This window comes from Dermacentor andersoni, chromosome 2 (assembly GCF_023375885.2).
Source record: "Dermacentor andersoni chromosome 2, qqDerAnde1_hic_scaffold, whole genome shotgun sequence".
In the NCBI taxonomy this organism is placed as follows: domain Eukaryota; kingdom Metazoa; phylum Arthropoda; class Arachnida; order Ixodida; family Ixodidae; genus Dermacentor; species Dermacentor andersoni.
This window is the reverse complement of record NC_092815.1, coordinates 52,758,207-52,786,173: the sequence shown is the minus strand read 5'-3', so window position 1 is coordinate 52,786,173 and position 27,967 is coordinate 52,758,207. Positions and strand designations below refer to the sequence as shown.

Here is a 27,967-nt window from a genome sequence, read left to right as displayed (position 1 = left end):
TACAGAAAAAAAAGTAATCGATTAGAATTACAATCACTTCTTTGAAAAATGCGATTGATTACAGTTACCAATTACTCAACCACGAAAGTAATTCGACAACTACTCCACCACAAAGGTAATTCAAGAATTACTAAAATGTAATCGATAATTTTGACGTAACTTCCCGGCCTACGTTTATTAACATTGCACAAATGCAATTGCACTGTGCAATTAACATTGCACAGTGAATAGATCGAGCCTACCTGGCACTTTCAATGCGTCATCTGAAGCCTTTCACACGTTCTTTGTCTTCACTAACATTTGTTTTAAAGATTTTATTTGGTAATATTCACTCGTTTTCTTGTGAAAACATCTGGCAATGAAGCTGAAAACTAACTCGATGTGACAGCTGAAGGGAATAAGGGTGGTATGGTATGTTACGAACACCTTGAGCACATGATTGCGGTTACTCAATGCCGCGATGTTTGGGCTGTGTCCTCTACGAAGGGCAGCGCTTTCATTTCTGCTGGGGCCAGGGGAACGCGCGTCTGGTATATAGCCAGTGAAAAAAAACTGAAAAACTTCCATAGGTGATTGGCTGTACTCAACATCCGAACTGGCAGTTGCTATCGAGCCATGGAGGTGCAGTTTTAATTTGTCGGTTAATATCTGGTCAACCTCCTGCCGACGTCCTTCACTGGTTAGCCATTTATACCTAAATAGCTAATTGTAACGGACGTCAGGCAAACGTTCACATTTCTTGAAAATGTGGCCAAATCTGTAATGTAATTCAGCATAAAGCTGCATATTATTCGACCCTAAACATACTGTTCGTGTGTTACAATCGCAAAATTATATGTATAAAAAATATGCGTTTAAGGGCCAGAAATTTTGTCTACATAAAGAAAAGACTCATAAACTGTAATAGCTGAAGAAGATTTGAGCTCTTACCACCTATGAAGGCTGCCTAAATGCACTTCCAGGAGAGAGAGAGATTTATTATAAAAGAAAAGCTTAGAGGTCGGACATACAAGATAGATGGAAATCTGCAAGCCTGTCATGATGAGGTGATCTAGGCGTAGGTCCAGCGCGCTTATTGGGGATAGGCGGTAACCAATGTCTACATGTTTTCATCCCTGTGAACACAGTAGTTACCGCCACATTTCATTCAAAGCTGCGTCGCCTGTTATTGCTTGTGTCATCAGAAATGTAACTCATTACATGTAATTGTTTACTGCAGGAGATAACCGAATGGCAGTGAGTGTTACCAAGTCATAAATGTAATCGCTAATTTAAATAAAGTTGCCAAGAAACGTAATTGATTACAAGTAATTAATCACATGTAATTCATCACGTGCAAGACTACTCTTCCCTCATCGGAATGGCCACAAGTGCGGAACGTGAAGTTTGCGGGTTCGAAGAGACGATAGCGCACCTTCTATGCGATTGTCGTCGTTTCAATACAGAAAGTAAATTACTCGGCGCCAGGCTCGACAATATGCCCAATCGTCCCCTCACGGATCGATAGCCAATACACGTCTGTGCAATGACTATCACAATGTTCTGTTTGTTCTTGTGCGAGTTGTTGACAGTACAGAGATGGGAAAGTGACAACAAAGTATTTAATATTGCTAGTAACTAAAAGCCCGTGTCCAACCTTTCAGTTACACATTATTCTACGCGGGGAATTAATCAATGGATGCAAACGTGCGTGCGTCACTGTCACCGAGCAGTCATCAACTGTTCCGTTGCGCGAAGCATGAAAGTTCGTCTGCTGCGTTACACTAGGTTCTGTAGCAATGATCGTAATTGTGCTATATCATCTCTAAACGCCCGTCTGTCAGCCAACTCTGATTTAACAGTTGCATTTCCCTCTCCACTTTTGTACAAGGTGTACTTTACAAGGGGCACTTAGATGACAGCCCCTTTACAGAGGAAAAGATCATGCGCCCGTGGCTTCGTACGTCTACTGTGTATGTGCTAGACTACAAAGGCGCTGCTGCGTTTTTTTTTTTTATTGCACCAGCCTGTATGACCACCTGTGACGTTAAATTCTTGGTGGTGAACGCTTGTCTGTGTAACTGTACAAAGCGTGAACTTCTGTCTTCCCTCTCCTCTTTCAATACTCTTTTCCCCTTCTCCAGTGCTGGGTAGCCTACCGGGCTCAGCCTGGTTAACCTTCCTGCCTTTCCGTTAGAACTTTTCTCTATTCTCTTGCAAGTGCTAGTAAGGGTAAATTTGGTCGCCTTGCCTCCTCTTATATATTTTTTGGCTTAGTTTTCTATATACTTAATTCTTGTCTCACGATTGGCAGTCTAAATCAGGCAAGTACCCCTCGTAGTAAAATAAAATCTGCAAAGTGCTGCTGTGTTCATTTACGTATAGCCTGCACGGTTGTCGCGAACAAACACACTGTGGTGAATTCAGGCAGCTCCGCACAGATGCAACGACTGGAGGTGCTGCCCGTTATTTCATACTGGGAACGTTGGTACGAGTGTCTTGCGTCATTACGATAGCAGTAATCAAAATTGCATTGTACCTAGCAAGACTTACTGCGTGTGTGCTGCTTTTATGCGTTCCCTTTGAGAATTCTCTTCAAGGGTGCAGTTTCTTCGTTTATGAGCACGAATGTGCAGCAATACATAGGGCACGCTTTCTGAAGTTGAATTCGCCTTACGCTTCGTTTCGGCATGTTTTGTTTGCGCAGTACGGTGCAAGTGCTCTATCGAGAACGGAAACCTTTGTGTGCATGTAAAGCCTTTGCGTTCGTTGCGTACGCAATGCTGAAGCTCTGCAATACTGCTTACGATGAGCACGTTTTTCAGCATAAAAGCCGCTAAGAGGCATGACTTCTACAACTTTCATGCCATGCTTTGCGTAGGTATCCTATCCTTGTTTATGACCGTCATGTTGTCCTGCAAGGCAGAAGGTGCAGCAGCCACTAAAGAAAAGTACAGCTGCGTACAGTGCCTGTAGTTCTCACGCCATCCCCGTATAATTGATGTCGTCGCGCCGTTGTCCTCATTTTCGTGGTCCTTCACGGCCTAGCTACTTCTGCAGTACTAAAGGCTTTCCTTTTTTTATCTGCCTCTCCACTCCTGATAGCGAAGGAGTAGTGAGAGCTCAGAACTCATCGAGGTTCGACTGTATCTTTGTGGTTGAGCACTTCGTGTCTTACTCGTAGCGATGTCTTAATGACTCACAACCAATTTCGTTAGTGTCATTCCTATTAAGCGATGTCGGCGCAATGAGTCTGCCTTCATTTGCTCTCTGGTACGTTGCGTAGTGCCGCTGCTTACCAACAGTAGCGGTTCTACAGTATTATAGACAATGTGTACACACGAACGTGTACATGGTGTCGCAGATAACTTGAGCCAATGTTTAATTATATTTGATTAAAGGTCTCCACTGGGCTTCTTGGTACATAGTCTAAGGTTAATGTTCAAGATTAAAAATGGCAAGACACAAAATACACGGACATGAGATGAACATGAAGTGCCGTCACTTCATGTCTGTGTATGTTGTGTCATGCCATTCTTAACCTTGTTTAAATATATGCCGAAGCACTCTAGGGGGGCGAGACTAAATGTGTGTTGTTGGCTGTTGTGCAATCTTAAAAGAAGCGTGCGAAATACGAAAAAAAAGAGAAAGCATGCCCGCTTGCTTGCCACGATTGCAGTGCTCTCAAAAGTGTCACGTATGAAGGCACAGCGCATTTAGCCTGGTCTGTTGCCACTTAACAAGTGACAGGGCACTGACGCAGGCGTCGGCTGAGTGGCTTACGCCAGTGACGGGCTTGCTTCGCGACGGTTCATGATAGCGATAAGCAGGCCAGGCATCGCGCCAGACTTAATGCACTGTTAAATTATGGGGTTTTACGTGCCAAAACCACTTTCTGATTATGAGGCACGCCGTAGTGGAGGACTCCGGAAATTTCGACCACCTGGGGTTCTTTAACGTGCACCTAAATCTAAGTACACGGGTGTTTTCGCATTTCGCCCCCATCGAAATGCGGCCGCCGTGGCCGGGATTCGATCCCGCGACCTCGTGCTCAGCAGCCTAACACCATAGCCACTGAGCAACCACGGCGGGTGGCATCGCGCCAGACTTAATGCACTGTTCGCACATACATGGCACTATAATAATAATAATAATAATAATAATAATAATAATAATAATAATAATAATAATAATAATAATAATAATAATAATAATAATAATAACGATTTATTTCCATCACCATTTCATTGATGGAGGGGATGGGAATAAAAACGATTGACGCTTGTCTAAGTTCCCACCCCCCGTACAGCAGGTGAGCAGTGGCATGCGACGGCACTTCTGTCACCACAGCAAATACAAAGTCAAACAAGCATTACTACAAAAACAAGTATGCAAAATACACAATCACCAGCGTGTGTGAAAAAAGTATAAACGGATTGAAAAGAAAGATAAGTACAGCAACTAAGAACAAAAACGCTTACGAAAAAGCGAAATAATAATAACAGCAACCAAAAATACGTTTATAAAACAATTAGACACAGAAACGTTCACAGATGCCTAAATGTTGGACAATCAAAGGGGCGCATTAAGGAGAAAGTAGTTGCTAAGGTTAGAGCAGCTAATGCTACCTAAGTCTATATTTTCATCAATTAATTTGTTAAGTAAGGATGGAAGTTGAAATGCTACCATTTCGCGCTTGTTTGTTCTTACTTTTGGTAATACCCAATGTGGTTTATGCCGGCGTGGATATGCGCAATGAAATAATTCAATCCGGGCTAAGTCAGATATATTACTTATGCATCTTCTTTGTTCTAGTTTGTAGGTGCGTAGTAGTCTACAAGCACCACTACAATGCCGGCACGCAAATGGGCTTGTCAGGTTTTTTTTTTTATATTGTTACGCCCACGAGAGGCATTTGTTGACAAGCCAGGTACAGTTAGACGCGACAGCGTTGGTCAGCTGAGCGACTGTCGAGATTCAGCTAGCCAACTGCACGTCGTCTTCCTCCTTCACCTGTCCTGGATACTGTGGAGGCGTAAACCCCCTACGCACGTAAGAGTGTTCGCGAGCCTTCCTTTAGAACGCAGAAAAAAATTAATGCACAACAAGCAGAAAGTTAGAAGGTGCTGGATTAGATGTTTGATAGACTGCTCTGCAACTTTCTCAGCGGAAGTTTTTCTCTTAAGTTAATACTTGCGATGTTTGTTAAGGAGCCTCGACTAATTTGGAAATTAAGCAGAATAAAAAGAAAACGCGGCTTGCTACATACGACAGCCAACAACGTGCATTTCTTCGCGCCCACCTAGAAGCACTTCATTACAATTTTTATCATTCTGTAAAGTTATCTGGGACACCCTGCATAGTATAATCTAGTATTATTTCCCGTTTGAACTGTAATACAAATGCCATGTGTTTCTTTAAAGCCAGGCACTGAACACCAGACATGTAGGAACGGTAGAAGCGAGATACTTCTCCATCCTCCTGCTTAATGTGCATTGTTAAAAAACTTCGAAATTATCAGTATAAGCACTAACGTGTAATTTAGTACACACATTGCAAATCAATGTGCGTACTCATTCACCTAATATGAGAACCGAAAGTCATAAAATTGGTGTGGTGATGGTAACATAAACAACAAAACAAGAGCTTTTGGCAGATGTTCCTAGAGTGGCGAACAAAGATCTCCCTGTTTAAATACATTGTCTCTTCATTTTAGTTTCTTCTCCGATACCGTGTCCTTGTTGGGATAAAGGGGCGTGTCATATACTAAGCATTTGTTGTTATATATACGTGCGTCGATCTTCTGCTATAAATATTTTACCTCGGCCATTAGTGCTACCAGTGATACTGAACATTTCCACCCTGCTTTGCCGCTACGTCACGTAGACACTGCTCTAAATTTGGAGCCATGCTTATTTTGGGGCTAATTCAACTGTTTCCTTTTCGGTTTATTGCTGCGGTTACTTCGTATGACCCTAAAAAAACGTTCAATGATAGCCTCGGAGCAGCAGAGATAATTTTGGTGGTGCAGTGCATCTTCATATCTCTAACTTAACGTATCCTGCGGCCGAAACCTTGACCTCGCCGAGTTCTTTCTTAAATGGAATCTGAATCCGCACGCGCCGTTTCGACTACTATTAAACATTAAACAGCACGGCAGTGCTGTTTAATGTTTAATAACACTACTATTAAACAGCACGGCAGCATCGCAAAGATGCAGCCTTCAAACCCGTTCCTGTTTATTCTACAGATAGGCTTCCTGCTGTACCCCACGGGCCCTACACCGGCGTGCTACGAGCTGCAACCATCGTCTCGAGCTGCTTCTATCGGCGATAAGTATCTGCTGATGCACGCAGCCTCAGCTGACGAAAGCTACCGGCCCTTCCATGATGGCGCTGGTGTCACATCGACAGATATGCTTGGATCACCGATGACGACACCATGGAGCAACCCTATAAAGCAGGACGCATACGGCACAGCTGGCAGTGGGCACGGCAGCATCGCAAAGATGCAGCCTTCAAACCCGTTCCTGTTTATTCTACAGATAGGCTTCCTGCTGTACCCCACGGGCCCTACACCGGCGTGCTACGAGCTGCAACCATCGTCTCGAGCTGCTTCTATCGGCGATAAGTATCTGCTGATGCACGCAGCCTCAGCTGACGAAAGCTACCGGCCCTTCCATGATGGCGCTGGTGTCACATCGACAGATATGCTTGGATCACCGATGACGACACCATGGAGCAACCCTATAAAGCAGGACGCATACGGCAAAGCTGGCAGTGGGCACGGCAGCATCGCAAAGATGCAGCCTTCAAACCCGTTCCTGTTTATTCTACAGGTGAGCAGACGCTATGACAAGTCATTTCGTAGTAACAATGTCTGCCTAATTCTGCTGCCGTGCCCACGGTCGCTTCGCGAATCCTTTTGCAAATTGTTTGCTGTCTTGCGCATGTTGTTGCTTCTGGGAGGAGATATTGAGTTGAACCCAGGCCCTACATTAGATGGCATAGCAGAACAGCTAAAGCTAATTGCCGGGGATATTCAAGAAATTAAGAAAGAAAAATCTATAACAAACACTAGACTTGATGCAATCGACAAGAAACTTGAAAAGATAGCTGGTATTGAAAAACAGATCTCAGAGAACAATAAAAGAATATCTACCTTAGAAAAAAACCTAATGGCTATGGAAAAGAAAGTCGAGGATCTGGAAAACCGGAGCCGTCGGTCCAACCTTGTCATATACGGTGTTGAAGAACAACAAAAGGAATCAACAGACATGCTTCTTGAAATGGTCGAAAAAAAGATTTTAGACGGTATACTACACATAAAAACCAAGGGAATCGAAAGAATCCACCGCCTAGGCAAAAAGAAGCAAACTGATACTTCTAGGCCAAGACCCGTAATCCTTAAACTGCTCGACTACCGAGACAAAGTTTCAATCCTCAAGCACTGCACGATGCTCAAGGGCTCAGGTTTCTATATCAGTGAAGATTTTTCTCGTAGTATTCGGGAAATAAGAAAGAAGCTGTGGGATCGCACGAAAGAATACCGGGATAGGCAGGAAAGGGTGTCGCTAGTCTACGATAAAGTGCGTATAAATGGTGAACTTTTTGCTTGGGATAGTGACCACGAAGATTTAATTGCAGTCCAAAAAAACGAAGAAAAGGATGTCTTACAAAAGAGAGTCACTCGAAGTCGACAGAAGTAACCCTGTTGAATGTGAACGCACGAAGTCTTGCAAATAAAATAGACCAATTCGAAGCTCTGGTTTTATAAATTAAACCTGACATTATTGCTGTCACAGAAACATGGCTTCACTCGGATATCTTAGACCACGAAGTCTTGCCACCAGGATATGTGATTGTGCGCAGAGATAGGGGCACTAGAGGCGGGGGTGTCGCACTTTTCTTTAAGAAAGAACTACGATACACCGTTTTACGAGATAAGCCTGAAATTGAGGCGGTGTGGTGCAAAGTACAGCTGCAGAAAGGCTGCATATTTGTAGGCGCTATCTACAGACCACCTAACGCTGAGGCAAGTTATCTGGAACATCTTCTGGATTATATGCATGATCACATGACGAACGGCAAAATAATCATGGCTGGTGATTTTAACTTGCCTGAAGTGGAATGGTCGTCAAAAAAAGTGCGAGGTGCTGCGAATGACGCCATATTGGATATATTGTTCAACTTTAACCTCAAACAACTCGTACGCGTCCCCACACGTATCCAGGGCAAATCAAGCTCTATTCTAGACGTTGTTCTTGTTAGTGACCATTTCCTTAACGACCAGACATCCACCGAAATCTTAGACGGCATATCCGATCATAAATTAGTCCTATGCACACTGCCTCTACCTGGTCTTGTACGACACCACGGCCCTATAAAGCACGTTCTTGCATTCAACAGAGCAGACAACGATGCAATAATCACATATCTAACTCACGAATTCCTTGACTTTTCAGATCTTTGCTCGGACAAAAACTCGTCGATAGATCATGTATGGTTGCAATTCAAAGCACACGTCATGCATTGTATTGAAAACTTTGTCCCACTAAAGCGCAAACTTACAAGAAAATATAATCCATGGATCACCCGAGAAATAATTCATGTTAAACGTAAAATTAGTAGGCTGAGGAAAGGTAGGAGGTCTGGTTTAGCCGCTAATATCACCGCTCAGATTTCCGTGCTATCTAAAACATTGAAAAGCAAGATACGCGTTTCTAAAATGCATTACTATGGTAACACTCTATCCAAGTTCATGAAAACATCACCAGCAAAATTTTGGCGTTACGTAAATGGCAAACATAACGATAGAAAGGCTTCTCCTTCAATAGAAACAAAAGATAAGGCGGATCAGTTCAATCACTACTTCCAGACGATTTTTACAATCGATAATGGACTAGTGCAACACTCCCAGATTACCCCATCTACCAAAAATAAATTACTAGAAACCCCAGAAATAACCGACAGCGGTATACTGTCTGCTATTAAACCTTGATGACAAAAAGAGCTGTGGCCCAGACGGGATACCGAACGCTTTTCTCAAACAGTATGCAGAACCAGTTAGTAAGTATCTACGCCTAATATTCACAAAATCTATCCAGGATTCACAGATTCCTTCTGAATGGAAAGTCGCAAAAATAATCCCAGTGCATAAATCCGGCGACAAAACGATCCCATCAAACTACAGGCCCATTTCCTTGACGTGTACCAGCTGTAAAATACTCGAGCATATTATCCTTAAGTTCATCACAAAATTTGTCGAAGACAATGATCTGCTACACCCCAACCAGCACGGATTCCGGAGAGGCCTATCGACCGTTACTCAACTCGTCGAAATAATGCACGACTTGGCCCAAGGCATTAACGAACACTCCCAAATAGACATAATTTTTATGGATTTCTCAAAGGCGTTTGACCGGGTTTCCCATGAAAAGCTAGTTATCCAGCTGGTCCGCAAACTTGGGGATGGGCCAATGACTCGATGGATGTCAAGCTATTTGTCAGGGCGTCAACAATTTGTGCAATGCAATGAGCACGTTTCTGACACATTAACTGTCACATCCGGTGTGCCCCAGGGATCTGTCTTGGCACCATTATTATTTTTGCTGTTTATAAATGACCTGGCAACCAACATTAACGCAAATATTAGGCTATTCGCAGACGACTGCGTACTGTATAAAGAGGTCAAAAGCTACAGTGACCAAAATGAGCTGAACATTGCCCTGAATGAAGTAGTAAGATGGTGCTCTAACTGGCAAATGGTGATTAATACAGACAAAACAGTTGCAATGACAATAACAAGAAAGAAAACAAGCTTAGCATTCTCTTATAGTTTTAATAATGTCGTACTCCGAAATGTAACCCAGTACAAATATCTTGGTGTAATAATAACTTCTGATCTCAGCTGGGCAGCTCACACGGAAGCTATAACCGCGAAAGCAATGAAAAAATTGTTTTTCCTTAAGCGGACGCTGCGGCACGCCGACCGTGACACTAAGCTTTTAGCATACACCACACTTGTCCGCCCAATTCTAGAATACGCCAATATAATCTGGTTCCCTTTCACAAGTAGCGGTATCGGCATGCTTGAAAATGTGCAGCGCAAAGCGATTAGATTTATTTCTAACTGCTATCGGCGCCTTGATTCCCCGACCGAATTGCTACGCAGCGCAGGTTTGCCCTCACTCCAAAGTCGTGCTAAAATCCACCGCCTGAAGTTCTTATATATGCTACTGCACAACTATTTTAAGATAGACCACACAACTTACGTTGAAACTAAACAAACAAGGCAACTACGTCACACACATGATCTCGCACTACAAGAATATGCGTGCAACAACAATACATTCTATTATTCTTTTCTCCCTAGATCCATTCGGGAATGGAATACCATTGACCGACTTATAGTCGAACAACAAAGAATTGAAGATTTCCTTGAGATGTTACAAAACTCGCTTAATACGTACTCATCAACCTGATGTCATTTATTTTTACTCTCAATATGATAAGTTGTTTTTTCTATTAGCATGTTTGTCAATACTCGTATTCACAATTACTGTTGTATGTATATTTCTCTTTCTTATCTGTGCTTGTTTAGCATACCTACGATGACAATTACTATTATTACTGTTTCTTTCTGTACCCCACTCCTGTAATAACCCTGTCAAAGGGTTGACAGTATGTTGAAATAAATAATAAATAAATAAATTTAAGGAACTTGAGTGAAGGGCTAAAAATGGAGAATATCATAAGAAGCCAACAAACACTGACACCAAGGACAACATAGGGGAAATTACTTGTGCTTAATAAATGAAACAAAGGAATGATAAGTTAATGGAAACGAAAGTGAATGAAAAAACAACTTGCCGCAGGTGGGGACCGAACCCACAACCTTCGCATTTCGCGTGCGATGCTCTACCAATTGAGCTACCGTGGCGCCGTTTTCCCATCCATTTTCTTGGGTACTTATGTTCCCTAGTAGAGCCCTGGCAGTGTTAGCCACCTGCGGCAAATTGTTTTTTCATCCACATTCATTTCCATTAGTTTATCGTTACTTCATTTCACTTATTAAGCAAACGTAATTTTCCCTATGTTGTCCTTGGTGTCAGTGTTTGTTGGCTTCTTATGATATGACTAATCAAAATCGGGCCCCTCGGTTAACCCCTGTTTTTCTCGTTCAAAATAGAGAAGTGGCTTCTAGAAGCGTTGCATTGCGTGCATTTGAAACGAAACGTGCATTTGACAAGCGCTTGAAAGGAAACCGTTAGATTTAAAAAACATTATATTTTCGTCAATGTTATCACACGCTCACAACACCGTCAGTTCGCTCATAAAAGCCTAACGGCAGAAGTTCTTGCAGATAAAAAATAATATCGCGCCAGCAAGACTGAGCACTACAGTACTAAAGTTTTCGTGAGAGCCAGCTATCGCTCCTCAGCATGCCACAGGCTTCAACAAAATTAACACCGAACCTTTCCATATTTTTTTTTTCATCTCTTCAAATGAACAGTTCGGGGGCACAAAGTTTAATCTCCCCTCTAAACGGGGAATTATACCAACGCTTCTCAAACGCTGATATGAAGCGCCGTTCAACTTTCACAACCTCTCACCGAGAGCGTACTTAGCATTTGACACTGGCACGCAATTACTGTACGTTTCACACCGCCGGCGGCAACAAAGCACAAATCGAGCTCGCCGCTTCCTTGAGAGTTCCTGTCATCCTCGCGTACGTAGAAGAGGCGCCTGATACGAAATGATTGCGCGCCGCCCATCTGAGGTTGTTGGCGAAGGCTACTTGGCAGAGATGCCAGGTGGTTGAAATTAATCCAGCTTTCGCGAAGCCTGCGCCTAATTAGCTTTTTCCTAGCAGGAAGCACTTGACTTGCAGTAAGCGGGCATTTCTGAAGCCTGCCTGCAGCAGACAGTTCCGTGATCACCTTTAAGGCTGAACCGCGGTTATACTGTTCGACGCTGATGACGGGAGTGATGGAAGAGTGGAAAAGTTTCTGTGCTGTATTTTAAGTACGTTCTCGTCCCGCGCGAGAACGGCCGCTTTTACATTATTAGTGTATTTCGCTCATTGAAAAGGACTTATTGCCTTGTGTTAGAAGAATCAAACAAACTCGGAGAATCCTTGCTTAGCCAAATAATCACTGTTATTCGTAATCACAGAAGGAAATGGGATATATTTATTAAGAAACGAGATCCAAATATATACTAAAGAGAGAGATAATCAGCTTATGGTTTCCTTTGCTTTAGGCTATTGGCCTTGTGAGGCAATAGAAGCTGCGGAGGAAAGAACCATAGGGTTCATTAGCATCTTTTTTTAAACTGCCTACTAAATGTGGGGGAGATTGAAGTTTTCATTTATCTTGGATATATTAAGTGGGAAAGAAAATATTGGATGTGTACAGAAGGTGGAAGCCAAATCCCCCAATCTTCGCATGACGCGTGCTCCACCAATTCAGATGTAGCGACGGCTACTCCTCTCCTCAAGCCATTTCTTTCGTTTCAGATACAGGTGTACTTTTTTTTGTAGTGGTGGACTCCGAATTAATTTTTTAACCCCTGGCGTTGTTTCACGGCTACCTAACCCTAAGTGCACGAGCGTTTTATGGCATAAATGCCCCCCCCCCCCCCCCCCCCGGTTAAATGCGGCTGCCACGGCGGGAATCGAACACACGACATCGTGCTCAGCTTCACCACGCTATAGCCAGAGGGCTACCACGACGTGTTCGGAGGATGTAGAAGAGCCATAAAACCTAAGGCGTCATGCAGTACTTCGTCCTCGGATCACATAAGAAGGGCGGTAAACGAGACAAGGACTACGAAGGTTAAGGAAAAGATAAATGGGGGTGTTAGGATACAAGCGGATCTAGCCCCACAAACACATGTCGGCAATCGCTCTGCGCCAACTTATGTAGAGCTCTAGACATGCCACGGTGGAGAATGGGGCGTGAGTAGGTCGCCCATCATTAACGCTACCAAGAGAAACCCGGAAGGCCAGGCCGAGCAATCTCGACGCTGACGAAGCTCTGATCAGCCACGAAGTCCAGTACGCACCCACTGAATATTACTGCCCCACTTCGAAAAATTGGTGCATATTATCAAGCAGTTCGGAACATCACCACTCGGCGAACGATTTGACGTCACTAAAGAAACTCCAGTAGGAGGCGAGACACCTCCCTATCCTCCTCCTCCTCCTCCTCCTCCTCTCAACACTTTCTGAATGAAAGAGACCTTAATGCCTGCAGCTGTGATTGTTGTAAATACAATGCTTCATCAGCAAAGCAAGGTACAATTTCGAAATGCTTTTATCTGTAGTTTATAGCTCTCCGCAAGTTTGTTCCCATGAAATCAGTTGTATAGTTAGCTCCTTTCTTGAAGATGTGCCACGCTGAACGTAGAGAGACGTTCTCAAGCTTTTCCAAGATCCTACAAGACGATGTAACGCATTTTCCAAATTAAAAAAAAAATTAATTATGGGGTTTTACGTGCCAAAGCCACTTTCTGATTATGAGCCACGCCGTAGTGGAGGACTCCGGAAATTTTGACCACCTGGGGTTCTTTAATGTGCACCTAAATTTAAGTACATGGGTGTTTTCACATTTCGCCCCCATCGAAATGCGGCCGCCGTGGCCGGGATTCAATCCCGCGACCTTGTGCTCAGCAGCCCATATTTTCCTAAATTTACTGCGCCTCTGTGAAACGCGCCCATGCTTCTATAGCTACATGTCGATAAAGCAAGCCAAAGTTCGGTGTTCATTGTGCTTTAGGGGCATTTTAAACATGCGCCTGCACTCCGAGCACTTTGCATACAAAACCGACATTCCGTTGAGCGAAAGCAAGATTTGCTTCTCTTCTTTTTTGCTGCTTAGCTTCAATTCCCCTCAAGACCCTTCCAAAGGATTCTGCTTTCATCACTACCGCCCATCTTAATCAAACTGTGCACTCCAAATAATGGGTAAAAAATGGTGTGTTCCGGCATAATCGATGATTGAAACATAAAAATTATTACGCAGAGTTCGTGTACGCAATGAATAAATAATTTCACGGGAAAACTTGTAATAAACATTTTGCGCCCGTCAACTAGGCGGCCCACTTTCTGACTCGCTTGCACGAAGTACATATGCCACGGCAGCGGTGTTTTGATGAAAGCAAGACGCAAAGGGGCGGTGAGCCGGTTTCGATTTATTTCGGAAAAGTACGTTCAGTACAAAATCCCGTGGCGCGTCTCTTATTATATAACAGTCTCTGACGGCGATGGGAGGAAGCTCAACGTCCCTGCATTCACTGACGAATTGCCTCGCTACATTTTCCACATTTGCTAGAACTTAACAAAGCGATTGAGCCGATCACAGCCGTCTTCATAATTCCTCTTTATAAGCGGGATCAATCGCCAAAAGACACCATGGATGTTCTGTGAAAGGGGGTTCCTATTCAATGTAGCGCGTGAAAGATGAGCAGGCGTACGCATTGCTTTTCTCTATGCTATTGTCTGACCTTCATGTACACGGGGAGCACGCTGCAATGCTATAGAGGTAGTCAGGAAGAAGAAAAAGAACTGTCAGTGGCGTCATGAACTAAGGACCAGTACGAGCCATGTTTTGAGGCAACAACAACTAAGGACCACTTCTTTCTTTCTAGCCGCCGCTTCTCCTCCCCGCGCAGAATGTTCTTCTTATTTACAACTAGTAAGCAAGGGTTAGCGCTTACCACGCCAAACGTCTTGTCCTTTGGCGCCTGTAAATTAGGCAACAGCCAAGGGTCAATGATTACTGAGATACATAATAAGTTCATTGAAGCTTCGGAAAGGTTTCGCTGCTACGGCAGCGACTGCGGGACGCTTTACTTTTTCATTTTAGCCTAAATTTATGTATTGGTCCTCTATACATTTCTATTAGCACTTAGTTGCCTAATGCTTCGTTTTGAATGTATGCTTTTACCCCCTTTTGATATTTCATTAAATGCATTTTTCCCTCAACCCAGTGTGACCAATCCCCCCTGTGGGTACGAGCCACGTTTTGAGGCAACAACAGAACCCGGCAGAATTTCGCACACCCTATTAGTCTGTGTGGTTTAGAAACTTTTGTGTACTGTTGAAGTGCCTGTTTACGTGGCGTGATGTGACATATATATGGATTCTGCGAAGCACAACCTCACGAAAACATGGCGGCTCCACCGCAGTGTCCTCAAAGGCATGAAAGAGACTGCAATCCCAAATCTGTGACGTACTCGCATACTTAATTAATAACTTAAATATTTATTGACCACTCGTAATGAGGACCGATTAGTTGGCAGGAAATGCGTCGCCAGCCGCTCCATAACGATATACAGTTGCTTTAAATAAAAGAAAAGACCACCTGGGGGGTTGCCGGCGCAAGGCCTAGAGAGACCTTGCACCGGCAAACTGCGCGGTATGGTGAGAATATTGCAGAAAGAGCCAAAAGAAAAGATTAAAGCAGAGAGATTAACCAGGGGACGTATTTTTTCCGTTGTTTTATTTTCAGCAAAGAGACAGTGAAAAGGTTCGATTCAACCTCCAGGTGAAGTCGATGAAACACAGTCTTCCTGAGCGAGTTGGAGGTGAGATAGGGGCTGAGTCATTGCGCACCGCACTTCATCGCCTCGCTCCTCTCGTGATGCCTTGGGGCGTCGGACTCGGATTTTTCTTTTTTTCTGCGCAATCTCCGAGATCGGCCCACTTTTTGAGACATCATGATGTGTTAAATAATTTTTAATAAATTCGGGAATAGAACACGTCAAAACTACGACCGGATTATGAGGCCTATCGTTTGGAGGACGAAAATCCGTAGCGTAATGGTTACAGTATCATAGTTCTGTGCTAGATGTCCTCTGTTCGAATCCGTAGTTGGAAATTTTTATTGATTTGTTAAAGACATCTTTCTTGGCGAGTTACCTCCGAGTTTCCGTATCGGCACCCTGATATTGTAACTATTACGCTGCGGACGTTTCCCCCGACCCTCAACTGCATGCCTCATAATTGGATCGTAGTTTTGACATGTTCAATTTCGGAAATTATTTAAAGTTAGTTAACACGCCATCGTACGTCAGAATGTGGGCTGATCCCGGAGATAGCGCAGCGAAGTAAAGATGAGTCCGTCGCTCTAAACCCTCACGTGAGGAGCGACGCGATAAAGCGGGGTGCGCATTGACTCCGTCCCTATCTTACACCCAACTAGCTCATGAAAGCTTTGTCGTTGATCGACTTCTAGTGGAGGTTGAATCGCCATAAAAGTCTTTTTTTCATTTCCCTGCGGCTGACACAATAATCTATGCGTATCTAGATAAATAATGTGATATTTCTCGCAAAACTATCTTTTTTTCCACATAAACAGGTCTGGGAGAGATCGAGAACCGACGACTGATGGAATGGGCAGGACCACACAAATTACACGTGGCGTAATGAAAAAGAAAGCACAAGATCCTGAAAGTAAAAGCCATCTTGTGCCCAGCTCAGAGGCCACCAATTGGCACTCGGGACCAACTTCACGCATAAACTGGCTTTGAAAGAGTCGTGTCGCTGACAGTGGGGCTGCACGCGGCATGCCCCTTCTCTAGGAATGACTGAAGCGGACGTTTTCAACGCCACGTTGGACGACCTTCCGTACGGCAGTGACCCCACAGGCAACCTTACGGCGCTTTTCGACAACGCCACCGGAAACCTTGCATCGGACGAAGTTTTGGGTCCACGTTACCACAAACGAGTCCGGATCAGCATTATCGTCACCATGATAATCCTCTCCGTAGTCGGCAACAGCGTCGTCTGCTGCAACCTACTTGTCAAGCATCGTCACCGTCGCGTGTCCAAGGCCAGGGTGCTCTTTCTGAACCTCGCCATCGCCGACCTCCTGGTGGCGTGCGTGACGATGACCTCGCAGGTAGTGTGGGAGGTGATGGGCCGTCTGTGGATCGCTGGCGACGTCTTCTGTCGCTTCTTCAAGTTCCTGCAGACGTTCACGCTCGTCTCCTCCACGTACATGCTGGTGGCCATCGCCGTGGACAGGCACATCGCCATCGCAACTCCGCTGGCGCCCAGCCCCGACCCGTGGAAGTTGGCCGCAGTCACGTGGGTGGCTTCGTGCATGCCTTCGCTGCCCAACGTCTATGTGTTCCACAGCGTCGAAGTGGCACCGGGAAAGTGCTTCTGCGCGTCCATCTTCTACGACCGCGGCACACCACTCTACCACCGCCAGATCTACATGGGGTTCGTGTTCTTCATGGTGTTTGTGGCGCCGCTCGTACTCCTGATTGCGTTCCACACTGGAATACTCTGGACGCTTTGGAAGCACAGCGCGACAGGCCGGAAGGTGGGCCAGCAGACTACTTCGTCGCTTCCGCGGGCAAAGGTATGTGTCCCAAAGGCAGTTTCGCGCCTCGGCCACGCGGCGGTTAGGTTTCAGTATAGGCATGGAATTAATGGGTTGTTAAAGTATGCCGCAATCGCTCCGACACCAAGCCCTATTGCCCGTAGCAGTGCGACCACTCAGGCCCTTTAGCGCCATTTCCGACAGCAGGCTTATGTCATACATACGTTGTGAAGGTTTACAGTGGAGGTTTACGGAGACTGCTATGCAATCAGTATAGGATCCGTGCTAAATTTATTAATTCCTTTATTCTATACATAGCCGCAACAAGCACGGTGTTGCCAAGGATAACGTTCAAAAAATTCATTTTTATATCATGCGCGCTCCTAAGAGGAACCCCGATCTTTCTTTCTGAAGCTTATTTGTTAGGTGTCCTCCAGATTAAGCTAATTACCAATTATTTGACTAGAACTTTCTATTTGCATTGAAAAGTTCATAAGTATTATATCAGCCATTCAAGACCTACTTTGGTAAGATAATAAATTCTATCTGTGTCTGTCCAAGGTTTCATGTCATCGCGCTATAACTCAGGTACGGCAGTCTCGGCTCATGCACATTTAGCTGCCAACAAATGTAACACACATATATATTCAGTCCATCGTAACCTTATCGAGGCCTGGCGAAAAATATTACCGCTGTGTGCGATTGTTCCTGTATACGTAGAGCCAGCTTTTTCGAAAACACGATACGTGAGATTCGTTCAGCCTAGTGCTACAGTCTAATTTGTGTCAGTAGGCTAAGAATGACGGATGTATAGGACACCAGTAGATGTCACTGCCGTCTGTGGGTGACGAGCACTGGGAAGGATTCAACCATTAATTTGCAGCAAAATAAGTTGCCGCTGCGCACGCTTCAAGATAATCACCTTTCTGGATCTCAACTTCACTGCCAGAATATACGACAGGAGCGCACATTTATTACAACAGAAATAAGTTTGGTTGTCGTGTGTCGCCATTCTTAGCGCAACATGTGCATAGACCGGCGCTTCGAAAAGTACGCAGGTTTTTCGTTGAAAAGCATTGACACTGTATTTCCCTTAGCTGGCGTCAAACAGTCAGTCATTTCGTTCCGATACAGACTATAAACTGAGCGAGCCGAGGAAGCGTATTAAAAAGAAAAAGCTAATTAAAAGGGTAATACTGCATAGTACTGAACGCGCGCACAGCCTGTTATATAATGGAGTGCCCTCGAAAGAAAAGATCCCTGCACCGAGGCTTATGCATTCTTGCTTGCAAAAGGCCTCAAAAGCCCTTCTGCACTTCCCGAAGGATACTTGATTGTACGAACGTTTGTGAAAGCGCAGATTCCTCTGCGAGTTACTCTGTGAATGACTGACTCGATTATTTTTCTTTTCTCTCCTTATCTATTTTCTCCTTTTGCCGTCCCCAATTTTACATTAGCCAACCGGGCATGTCCTTGGTTAACCTCCCTACTTTTTCCTCGTCGTTTCTCTCTCTCGAGTTTCGAGGTGGCGAGGCTGGTATCCTTGTGCCACTCTGCTGTGTTGAGAACTTTGCTGCCACCACTTAGGGAACAGTGAGATGTCAAAAAAATTAAATTACGGGGTTTTACGTGCCAAAACCACTTTCTGATTATGAGGCACGCTGTAGTGGAGGCCTCCGGAAACTTTGACCTCCTGGGGTTCTTTAGCGTGCATCTAAATCTAAGTACACGGGTGTTTTCGCATTTCGCCCCCATCGAAATGCGGCCGTCTTGACCAGGATTCGATCCCGCGACCTCGTGCTCAGCAGCCTAACACCATAGCCACTGAACAACCACGGCGGGTTCTTGAGATGTCCGCAAACGGTGCACGCAGAAAGAAGCATGCAATAAAGCTACTGGTACCAGCACGATAAAGAAGTCTAAAGGCCAAGTCTAAAGAATGGCGGTTTGAACGTACAAGACGCGCGCCAGCGCGCGCCCAATTGGCTCACTATTTTTGCATTGGCAGCCGTCATTTCCTGTTCTTGTGAGGCACTGGAGAAGATATATGTGCTCAGCCCGCTGCAGCATCAGCCCATGCGTAGGCTCTCGGACGCGAGCTTTCGCGCGCCGACAAGCGTAGGCGTAGTTTGACCTTGAAGGTCAAACACTAAATCATGAAGCGCTAAAAAGAAACACTAAATCAGTTTAGGCTAATGAAGTATTGTTTTTCTAAACTTTGTTTGTGGTATTAGGTTGAATATATGAAAAGAAACTTAGGGTCAAAGTTTCCGTTCTTTTCTTTTTTTTTATAATTTGCCACTGAGATCGCAGTGCCACGAACTTCAAAGTAACGTTTCGTGTTTTAGGCCATTGCGGTTTAGTAAGGGTTCTGTAAATTTGCTAAGTTTGCTTCTTTTAGGATACATTCATTTTTAGCGATAACGAGTTAACTAGACATGAGCAAGCGCTGGAAAAATTGATGATGTCACAGTGGTCTGGCGCGAGAACTTCAAGGCGGAGTCACCACCCGGCTATCGCTTATACGCCTTTTCTGGTTCGCTGAGCCTCTACTCAGCAAGAGTAGATTATTTTTGCGTTCGTTGTAGTATGGAGTTTTACTAGCACGGCTTAAACAGTTTTTCTCTTCGTATCCCATTAACACTTGGCGGGCCGCCGTCACACCATGATAACGACAGTGCAAACAATTTCGCGTCCTTACACGATGAAAGAATCGACGCTCGTGTTCTTAGGAAACATCCCCCACATCATTCCCTATCAGCGCTATTAGTATTTGTGCATACTATTAGTGTTAGCACTTATGCTACCTTCATTAAGTGATCTACTTGTGTGGTGAGAGCCTAGCGTGTGCAAATGCTACTATGTATTGCTGGATATGTTTGTTTAGCGGAACACTGAATCACACTATACACATCCTTTCTTTTATATTTCTTTTCTTGTTCTTACTTCCCTGTTTGCCTGAGCCAGTTCTGAACCTCGACCGATGCATACAGGAAGGCAAAACGAGAATGGCTAGCAAAGCAGACAGCAAAGCTGGCAAGGCAAACTGCTTGCACGAAAGGGCAAGTATGTGTAGTATGTTGTAACAGCTGCAAAGTAAGAAGATTTGCCTAAAGTGTAATTTTGAGCGACGTGATAAAGATGGTTTTAGAACTACTGCCTGGTTATACGCACGCCTGTAAACCAAGAAAGGTGAGCGAGTTATACTTATAGTGTACTCAGCTAACTGAGCATCTGGCCGATATACATATCAAGGCATCGGTGTAGGTAAATATATACTTTATACGTGTTTGTTTCTTGAGTCGGACCTATTTAAGAGAGTCTAATTTTCTCTCTCGCTGCGCCACGCTCGATCTGCCGCAACTCTTCTTGCCTAGGTAGGTACGCTGAACAGGTCCGCTTGAACTCCAATCGGTAGATTAGTGGTTTCGTATTGCTGTGGAAAGTAGCCAGGACTCACATAGGCGCCAGTGCAAGCAGCGGTGTGATATGCAATAAAAGTATGTGGCTTATCACCGTTGGAATGGAGCCGGAGTAGCAAGCCAATTGCAGCACAGCGAATTCCGTGTGCGTCTCTGACTGTACATTGTTTTAAAAAAATTTCCGGGCTCTATAAAAAGTGTCTATATCCAATTCTTCATCTTTTCCTGGGGCTGTGCGTGTGTGCGTACGTGTCCACGAATGTGTACTAACAGAACACTTTGCAATTCAAATCTATTACAAAGCTTTCCTTAAGCCAAGCGCGCACGGAAATGCAAATGTCACACCACAACGCTGCGACCTTCTTTATTTTCTTTTTTTCTTCTTCTTTATACTCGCAGGTGAAAACGTTGAAGATGACGGCCGTGGTATTCGGTGCCTTCCTGGTGACCAACGTGCCGTACATGGTGCAAGAGGCCATTCTCGCTTTCGGCAACCCCGGCATCCTGGACGGCAATGTGGTGGCTCTGTTCGGCGTCATATCTGCATCAAACAGCGCCATCAATCCGTACATCTTCCTGTACTTTCAACGGCCGCGCAAGGACGCCGGCAACGGCGGTTTCTGCCGAAGAGTGTCCCGAATGGTGCGCGAGTCGCTCACTTGCCGCCTGCTCAACAGGGCCCACACAGATTCGCAGGTGTCCACTGACCCGGCTGACGCTTACTCGCCGGCGCGCCTGCACACAGCGTGCAACACTGCAACGAACGGCGACGGCGCACTGACGCCCAAAGACAAGGAGAGCAAAATGTGTTGATCGAGCCTGTGTGCAAGAGCCTCTGTGCTGGGACTACGTGTGAATCGTGCACTGTGTTGCTCCGCCGTAAACCCGGTCGCTACGTCGTCAAACGTGTAGTTGCGCTTTGTCGTAACGCCAGGACTTTGGCTTTGACCCGCGAGAAATGTTCTAACGAAAATGGTGGCATTCGTTTTGATATGTGATGTGCTCGTGCAGTGTCGTTTTACAGACCATGTCATAACGTGCGGATTGCGTGGGGAGTGGCATCACCACAAACTCTCTCGTCATAACGCGAGAACGGCAGCCATAGAGTACGCTGTGCCGGCGGGCTACACCCTTCAGCTGCTGGAGCGTGTTCTCAAGAAAACAGCAGTATTAGTGCTTCAAGTTAACAGCAAGAGTAAAGCTGACTACCTGCTGTATTTGGCATCAGTGCGTTGCTCAACTATAGCGATCTGGAAGGAGTTGAACATTGACTTTATCACTGGGAGTTACGAACGTTGACTGAACGTGATGGTGTTCCGAGTGTCCATGGCTTCGTGCGATCCCTAGCCTTGTTCTCAATGTCATTTATGCTAAAACAATTGTACATCTCGTTTCGTTTAGCTTTAGGGACACCAGAGAAGTTACCTAAGAAATACTCGCGCATTTTTTGTGCACGATAATTAGTGGTGAAAAGAGGTGTACTGCACAACGAGAGAGTATCCCGTGTGCACTCTGTACAAGGTGAATGTGCACAGTGCAACATGAAAGGCTATAGCAATTAATAGAAAATATGCGTACTTTTTCCAGCACATCTTATTTGTTAATCGATAGCGTGACCTTCATTTAGACTATAATGCTTGCGCATGGAAGGCTTTAAGAATAAAACTGGCACTGAAACTTTGGAGGAGCAGAGAAACCATTTGTTCATGCTCTTATTTTTTTTTTCCTTAAGGAACACGCACTCTCTCTGGGTACAATGTGGAACGTTATATTCCCCAGCATTCACTGAATAATACAATTTTCATATAACTGCTCACGCTGAATGCCAGAGTATCAATTTCCGGCCAATTTGATGCAGCGAGTAATGTGGTAAGCACGCGACATCAGGCAGGTCGCGTGAGTCAACAAAACTGTGGCAGCAGTGAGCTGCTTAACGGCCGAACCAGACCGTTTGTTGTCGAGCCTCTAAATATATAAATTCAGAGGCGTTCACAAGGTATCTATATAAGTGCTTAACGGTTGCGCTTACTGAAGAACTGGCCTCTACGATAAACATAAGCATACGAAGCCAGGTATCCTTGTGACTACGAATGATCTCTTGGCGATATAAATTTTTTTGGAATCAGGAGAATTTCCAGCCAGCTCGAATGATAGGAGTTCGAAACGAAAATAACGTTTATTTCCGTAGCCCCTAAGAGTCAAATATGGCAAAGCCTTCAGATAACACATGCGCTACAGTTCGCTAAAGAATAAAAAATGCGTGCCTGCAATCTATTAAAATGGGACATTTTCAACACAGATCTTTGTCTGTGTTCGCATTACCGCAAACGTATTAATGTGGCTATATTCGACCTGGCGACATAAAATACGCACATGGAAAAATGTATGGGAATAAAGAGAGTTCGCATCGATTGCAAACGAACTAAACATTGAACTGGGATGACAGTTAGTAGCTATACGGGTGATACAGTATAATACCTTCTAAACAGGTATATCTTAAATATATGGATAAATAGCGCGATGCAAAAGAATTCAATAAAGTCTTTTTAAATGCAAATAAAACATGCCGGGACGTTTGAAACGGAAACAAAAAATCGGATCAGGAGAAGAAACCTTGAAAGAACGGAGTGGACATCTCTCAGAACATATTTCAGGAGCAGAGTATTGGTTTCATGCTAGTCGGTGTCTCATATTTCAAGAAAAAGAATTCGCTGCGGCTTAGCTCAGCTAACCCTCGATATGCAAAGCGAGAGCTTGGTTTAGCTTAAGTCTTGGTTTCACTTGGTTAGCGTTTGATTTAGCTGTAATTATTATAATTAGGTATACAATGATCGTTAAGCCGGGTATGGCGGCTGTGCCTAGGTCGGTGGCTAGACGTGACTGTGACTAGGCTTGAGTAGACACGCATCGTTTAACGGTGCGACGCCTGTTGTGCCACAGGGAAAGCGCCAGTGCTAGACATGCAAAGAGACGCCGCGAACATGCGCAGCGTCGAAGCACAAACGGACATGACGCGAACACGGTCGCTGCATTGATATCGGCGGTGCGACGCCTGTCGCATTCCGGACTCTCTCCAGGGAAGCAGCTCGCCGGGGGATATCCGCCGAGTGGCAAGACGCCGCTTGGCGACGACGGCTCAAAGACTCCCGCTCCCCCGCAAAGCTCAGAGGAGAGGGCCTGGCCTCGCTCTCATCCATGACCAAGCTCGCACTAAGTGAGCGCGGCGCCCCTAGCCAGGCGCGTGGCGAGTCACGTGGTCAGGCGGCGACCCAGCTGCGGAGAGCGCATGCGCCAAGCCGGCGGTTACGGCGGAGCTCGGCACGGCGAGTCACGTCATGTGTTGCCAAGGCTACGGTGCAGCTGCGGTCAAATGAAGATCAAATTGCTCACGACGGTGAAACTCTGCTCCACGCGGTTAGTAAAGCTGCATAGAACAGGTGCGCACGGAAAATCACATACGCGCCCGTAGTGTTGCATGTGTTTCTCCATCCACGTCTGTAGCGCCGTTTCCTTTCCTTGAAATATTTTGGGAGACACAGAAGTGTTGAATAATTGGAAGAGCCACAACAAATAACCAAATGTCACAATTGGAGTGCACGCGCAGGAGGTATAGGGAAAAAGGAAAAAAATGCAGGTGTAAAAACACTACAAATCGGGATGGAAAAGTACATGACAGGAACAGGGAACACAATGCAAAGTCATTGCGAAATATGAAGTGTGCTGGTTAATTACTAAATACAAAATTAAATAATGAAATACAGCACGGCATGCTAAATTGCCTACAAAGTAGAAACAGAGGAGCAAATATTAGAGTTGATCTTGAAGAGTTCATCGAAGTTGATCGATCTTGAAGAGTTGACACTTTCCACGGGTACAGTTGAATCTCCATATGATGCAATGCAAGTGTTGTGAATTGTTATGCGCAAGTAGGAATAATCAGTTAGTCGCATTAATCAGAGAAGTGGGTACCGTGCGCCATGGCGGCTTGACCCCACTGTCTTTGAGAGAAAGAAACATTAGGACAAAATAAATTCTCGGGTGTTGCGTGCCAAAGTCACGATATGCCCGTAAACACGCTATAGTGGGGGACTCCGCCACGGTTTTGACTGCCTGGGTTCCTTAGCGTGCACCCAATGACCCCTACAAAGGAGCTTTTGCATTTCGCGTCCATTCTTTTGAAGGAAGGTGTAACAGCTTCGCTGGCCTTTGATAAATGATTCTGCAAAGTGACATACGTGCCCGCTCAATGCAACTTTGTTTAATCTTTATTGAGACGTTCACAGCTTTTAGTGCGTTAATTTCCCACATTTTTTCCATAGTCAAGTTCTCCAATGACCCATCTTTCACAAATATGGTAAGGGCACTAAATATGCAAGAATTCTTTTCATTTTCCACTATTTTCGCCCATTTTATATTGGTTCCCAAACCGCCACGTCCATGTTATCGCCGGTATCGGCCACTCCTTGCGATGGCGGTGAAAAAATAATCGAATCGAAACAAATAATTTCCTTAAACAATACTTGCCTAATGTGCTTTGCATCAAAGTGATTGCTGGAGAATACTGGAAGCCATAATTTCCAAAGGTCCCGTCTCCTTCGGCACAAGTTTTGGCTCCATGTTCAATGCACCGAGTAAATAGCGAATGCGTAGTTAGGGCCTCGAAGAAATTCGGATCTACTCGTCTCCCACATTAGCGCCCATCACGTTCGCAACTGCAACACTTCTTTTCTAGCTTGTTTTAAGCTTTAGCACATAAATGCATTGAAGCGCACCTCTCACTCTGGAGAAAAATTTGCGCCACTTAGCATTTGTGTTGTCCGTAAGCAATAATCAGCAGACTGTTAAAGCATGAAGCAGTAATGGAAGCAGGGTGCTAAAGGAAAATAAAATAATTTTTTAACGCATCACTGCTGGAACTTTCGCGACACGAACGGCATCCGCATATCAACGTGGCTTAGCGTTATGAACAGGAAATCAGCGAGCGCAGAGAGCGTCCGGAAATCAAAGAATTTCCGCAACTATTATGATGGTTATTTTTGGGGGGAACTGGATAAGTGCCGAAGAATGCTAAAGCTTTTTCAAAGAAGTGAATTAAACTGGACATCTGCGCTAACCGCGAGTGCATCGTCCTAACGCAAACCTTAACAATTTGTCATGTGTGTAGACAATAAAGAGAAGCCTTTCCCTCATGGTCCTCCCTCTTAAAAAATAAAGACGTTCAAAAAAATCCCGTTACTTTTTACTGATTCTCGAATCACATACTACCTGTATTCCTTTCAGTTTTTGCCCTTTCAGCATTGCTTGGCAATATTTTTCTTTGCCAAGTGACGAGCAGTAGCCGGTGTCTCCCAAAGGCGCCAACCTCTCCTATTACATCATGTCATTAAAAGATATATATACATATAATATCGTGCGTACTGCTGAACGCTATACAATGCTAATGAAATGCCTATTGGTTTTTTGTAACCTCAAAAGCTGCTTTTAAAAAAATCTGCCTAAGGAAACTGTGTGACAGTTCCTTTTCTACAACTTCAGGACAGTTCAAGCGAGAGCCCTCAAGTTGATGATCCACAACCAAGAGGACACGCCGTCCAACAACGAAAGAAAGTATTTCTGCGAAGAATTAAATAAATAAAATCTGATTACAACTCGTGCTTACAACTCGACGTATTCTGCTCTGCTTGGATATTTTACGGTATGCGAGCAATGAAACATAAAGACGTTCCTTAATCACAGTGTTACGTGCTTCTCCCCCGTACTAACATTATCTACTTTGAAACGTGGACGTTTCGGAACACGGTTTAGTTGCTCTGAAGCGCATGTAATGAGCTTTGTGCACGACGCAAGCCATTTTGCAACGTTACAGCATAAAAATATGGAATGCGTATACATAATTTCCAGCATCTTGCATAATGTTCAGCCGGTTCAAAAAAAAAAGAAAAAAAAAGAAACAATGCAGTTTCAGTTTATTCTACGGCTGATGGGATGCATCGATCAAAGTCGTATTTCGTTAATATTGGGCGCTAAACAAGTTTAAAAGTGAAAATATGAAAGCAAATGATAATATTATGACCTTGGACATCAGAAACAAGGCCTTCAATACTACTGCGGATTTTACGTTGGCCGAAGAATAGCCCCAGGCAAAGCAAGAGATTCCATGCCTTCTCGGTGGGCGTAAATCAGCACAATAGCTCTGTAATTTTGTTTGTGAGCGCTGAGATAAAGTGTTCTGCGTTTTTTTTTTTTCAGACTGCTTTAATGCTCTTCCTATGAACACGGTGGATTGCCAAGGTAATGGAGCAAAGATGTCCCATTGATACGAGTGCGCAATGCTCGCACGCGTATTTCGGTGTGAGATTTAAAGAGGGTGAAGATTAAGCTTTAACCACATTTGTAAATATTCCTTATTAACGGATTCCACAATAGAGTGGCCGAAGGATTATGCCAGGGAGTTATGCTTTAATTGACGCTTCTTCACCTTGCAGTGACTGCTTTCAGAGTGGAAAACGAAAATCCTACTTTGGCCGATAACAACCAAGCAAATGTGTGCCCTTTCTGATCTCGCTAGAAATCGGCGGAAACGAAATCAAGGTTGTTAGGTAACCTCACAATATACGCAAATGAAAACACACTGACAAGTTTATTTCAGCTCACAGCGAACCAACACGCCGCGTGCAGGAGGGCGTTTATGCATGATTAGAAACACGAATCAAGCGAGCACGGTAAGCAGCACCGAGAAGCGTTCACATTTACTCCAGCAAAGTGTAGTTTACTGACAACAAATGCGTAACGCGCATCTGAAACAACATGAACAACATCTGCTTGATAAAACGAGAACAGCATTGTTGGAAACGATAATTGAACTGAAGGTTGAGTAAGCTTCAACAAAAATTTGGTTTCGCAACCTGACGTGTCGGGCTTCGGACCGGCTCCTCTTCAGGGGTGACACAGCGGCAGGCGCAGCAGTGCTTATATATGCGTTTGTGGTCTGGCAGGCGTGCGTAGATGTTGCGCAATCCTCGAAAACAGACGGCGAGAAGTGTTCCCGAGGAGCGATTGATGTTTCCTGCTGTTTATTTTAGTTGAGAGTTGAGTAGTTGGTTGGTACGGCACTGCGTTCCCTGTTGAGCTGGCGAAAGTCACTCTTGTGTTGCAGGACACTTTAAGGGAAATTCTTAATTTCATCAATGTGTGACGCGGCGCAATCGGTGCAAGTCATTTTGTACACAAC

General features: G+C 44.6%; 1 protein-coding gene across 1 annotated transcript in view; it reads left to right on the top strand.

The window, feature by feature from the left end:
• The window catches only part of LOC126542318 (gonadotropin-releasing hormone receptor-like), a 48,016-nt gene extending 20,608 nt beyond the window's left edge, over nt 1-27,408 (top strand). Inside the window, exons 2-3 of the mRNA XM_050189340.3 lie at nt 16,343-17,353; nt 21,136-27,408. Of these exons, the coding sequence (XP_050045297.1) occupies nt 16,568-17,353; nt 21,136-21,549 (1,200 nt within the window). The 5' untranslated portion in view covers nt 16,343-16,567 and the 3' untranslated portion in view covers nt 21,550-27,408. The remainder of the gene's footprint in view (nt 1-16,342; nt 17,354-21,135) is intronic.
• Nucleotides 27,409-27,967: the final 559 nt, after the last annotated feature.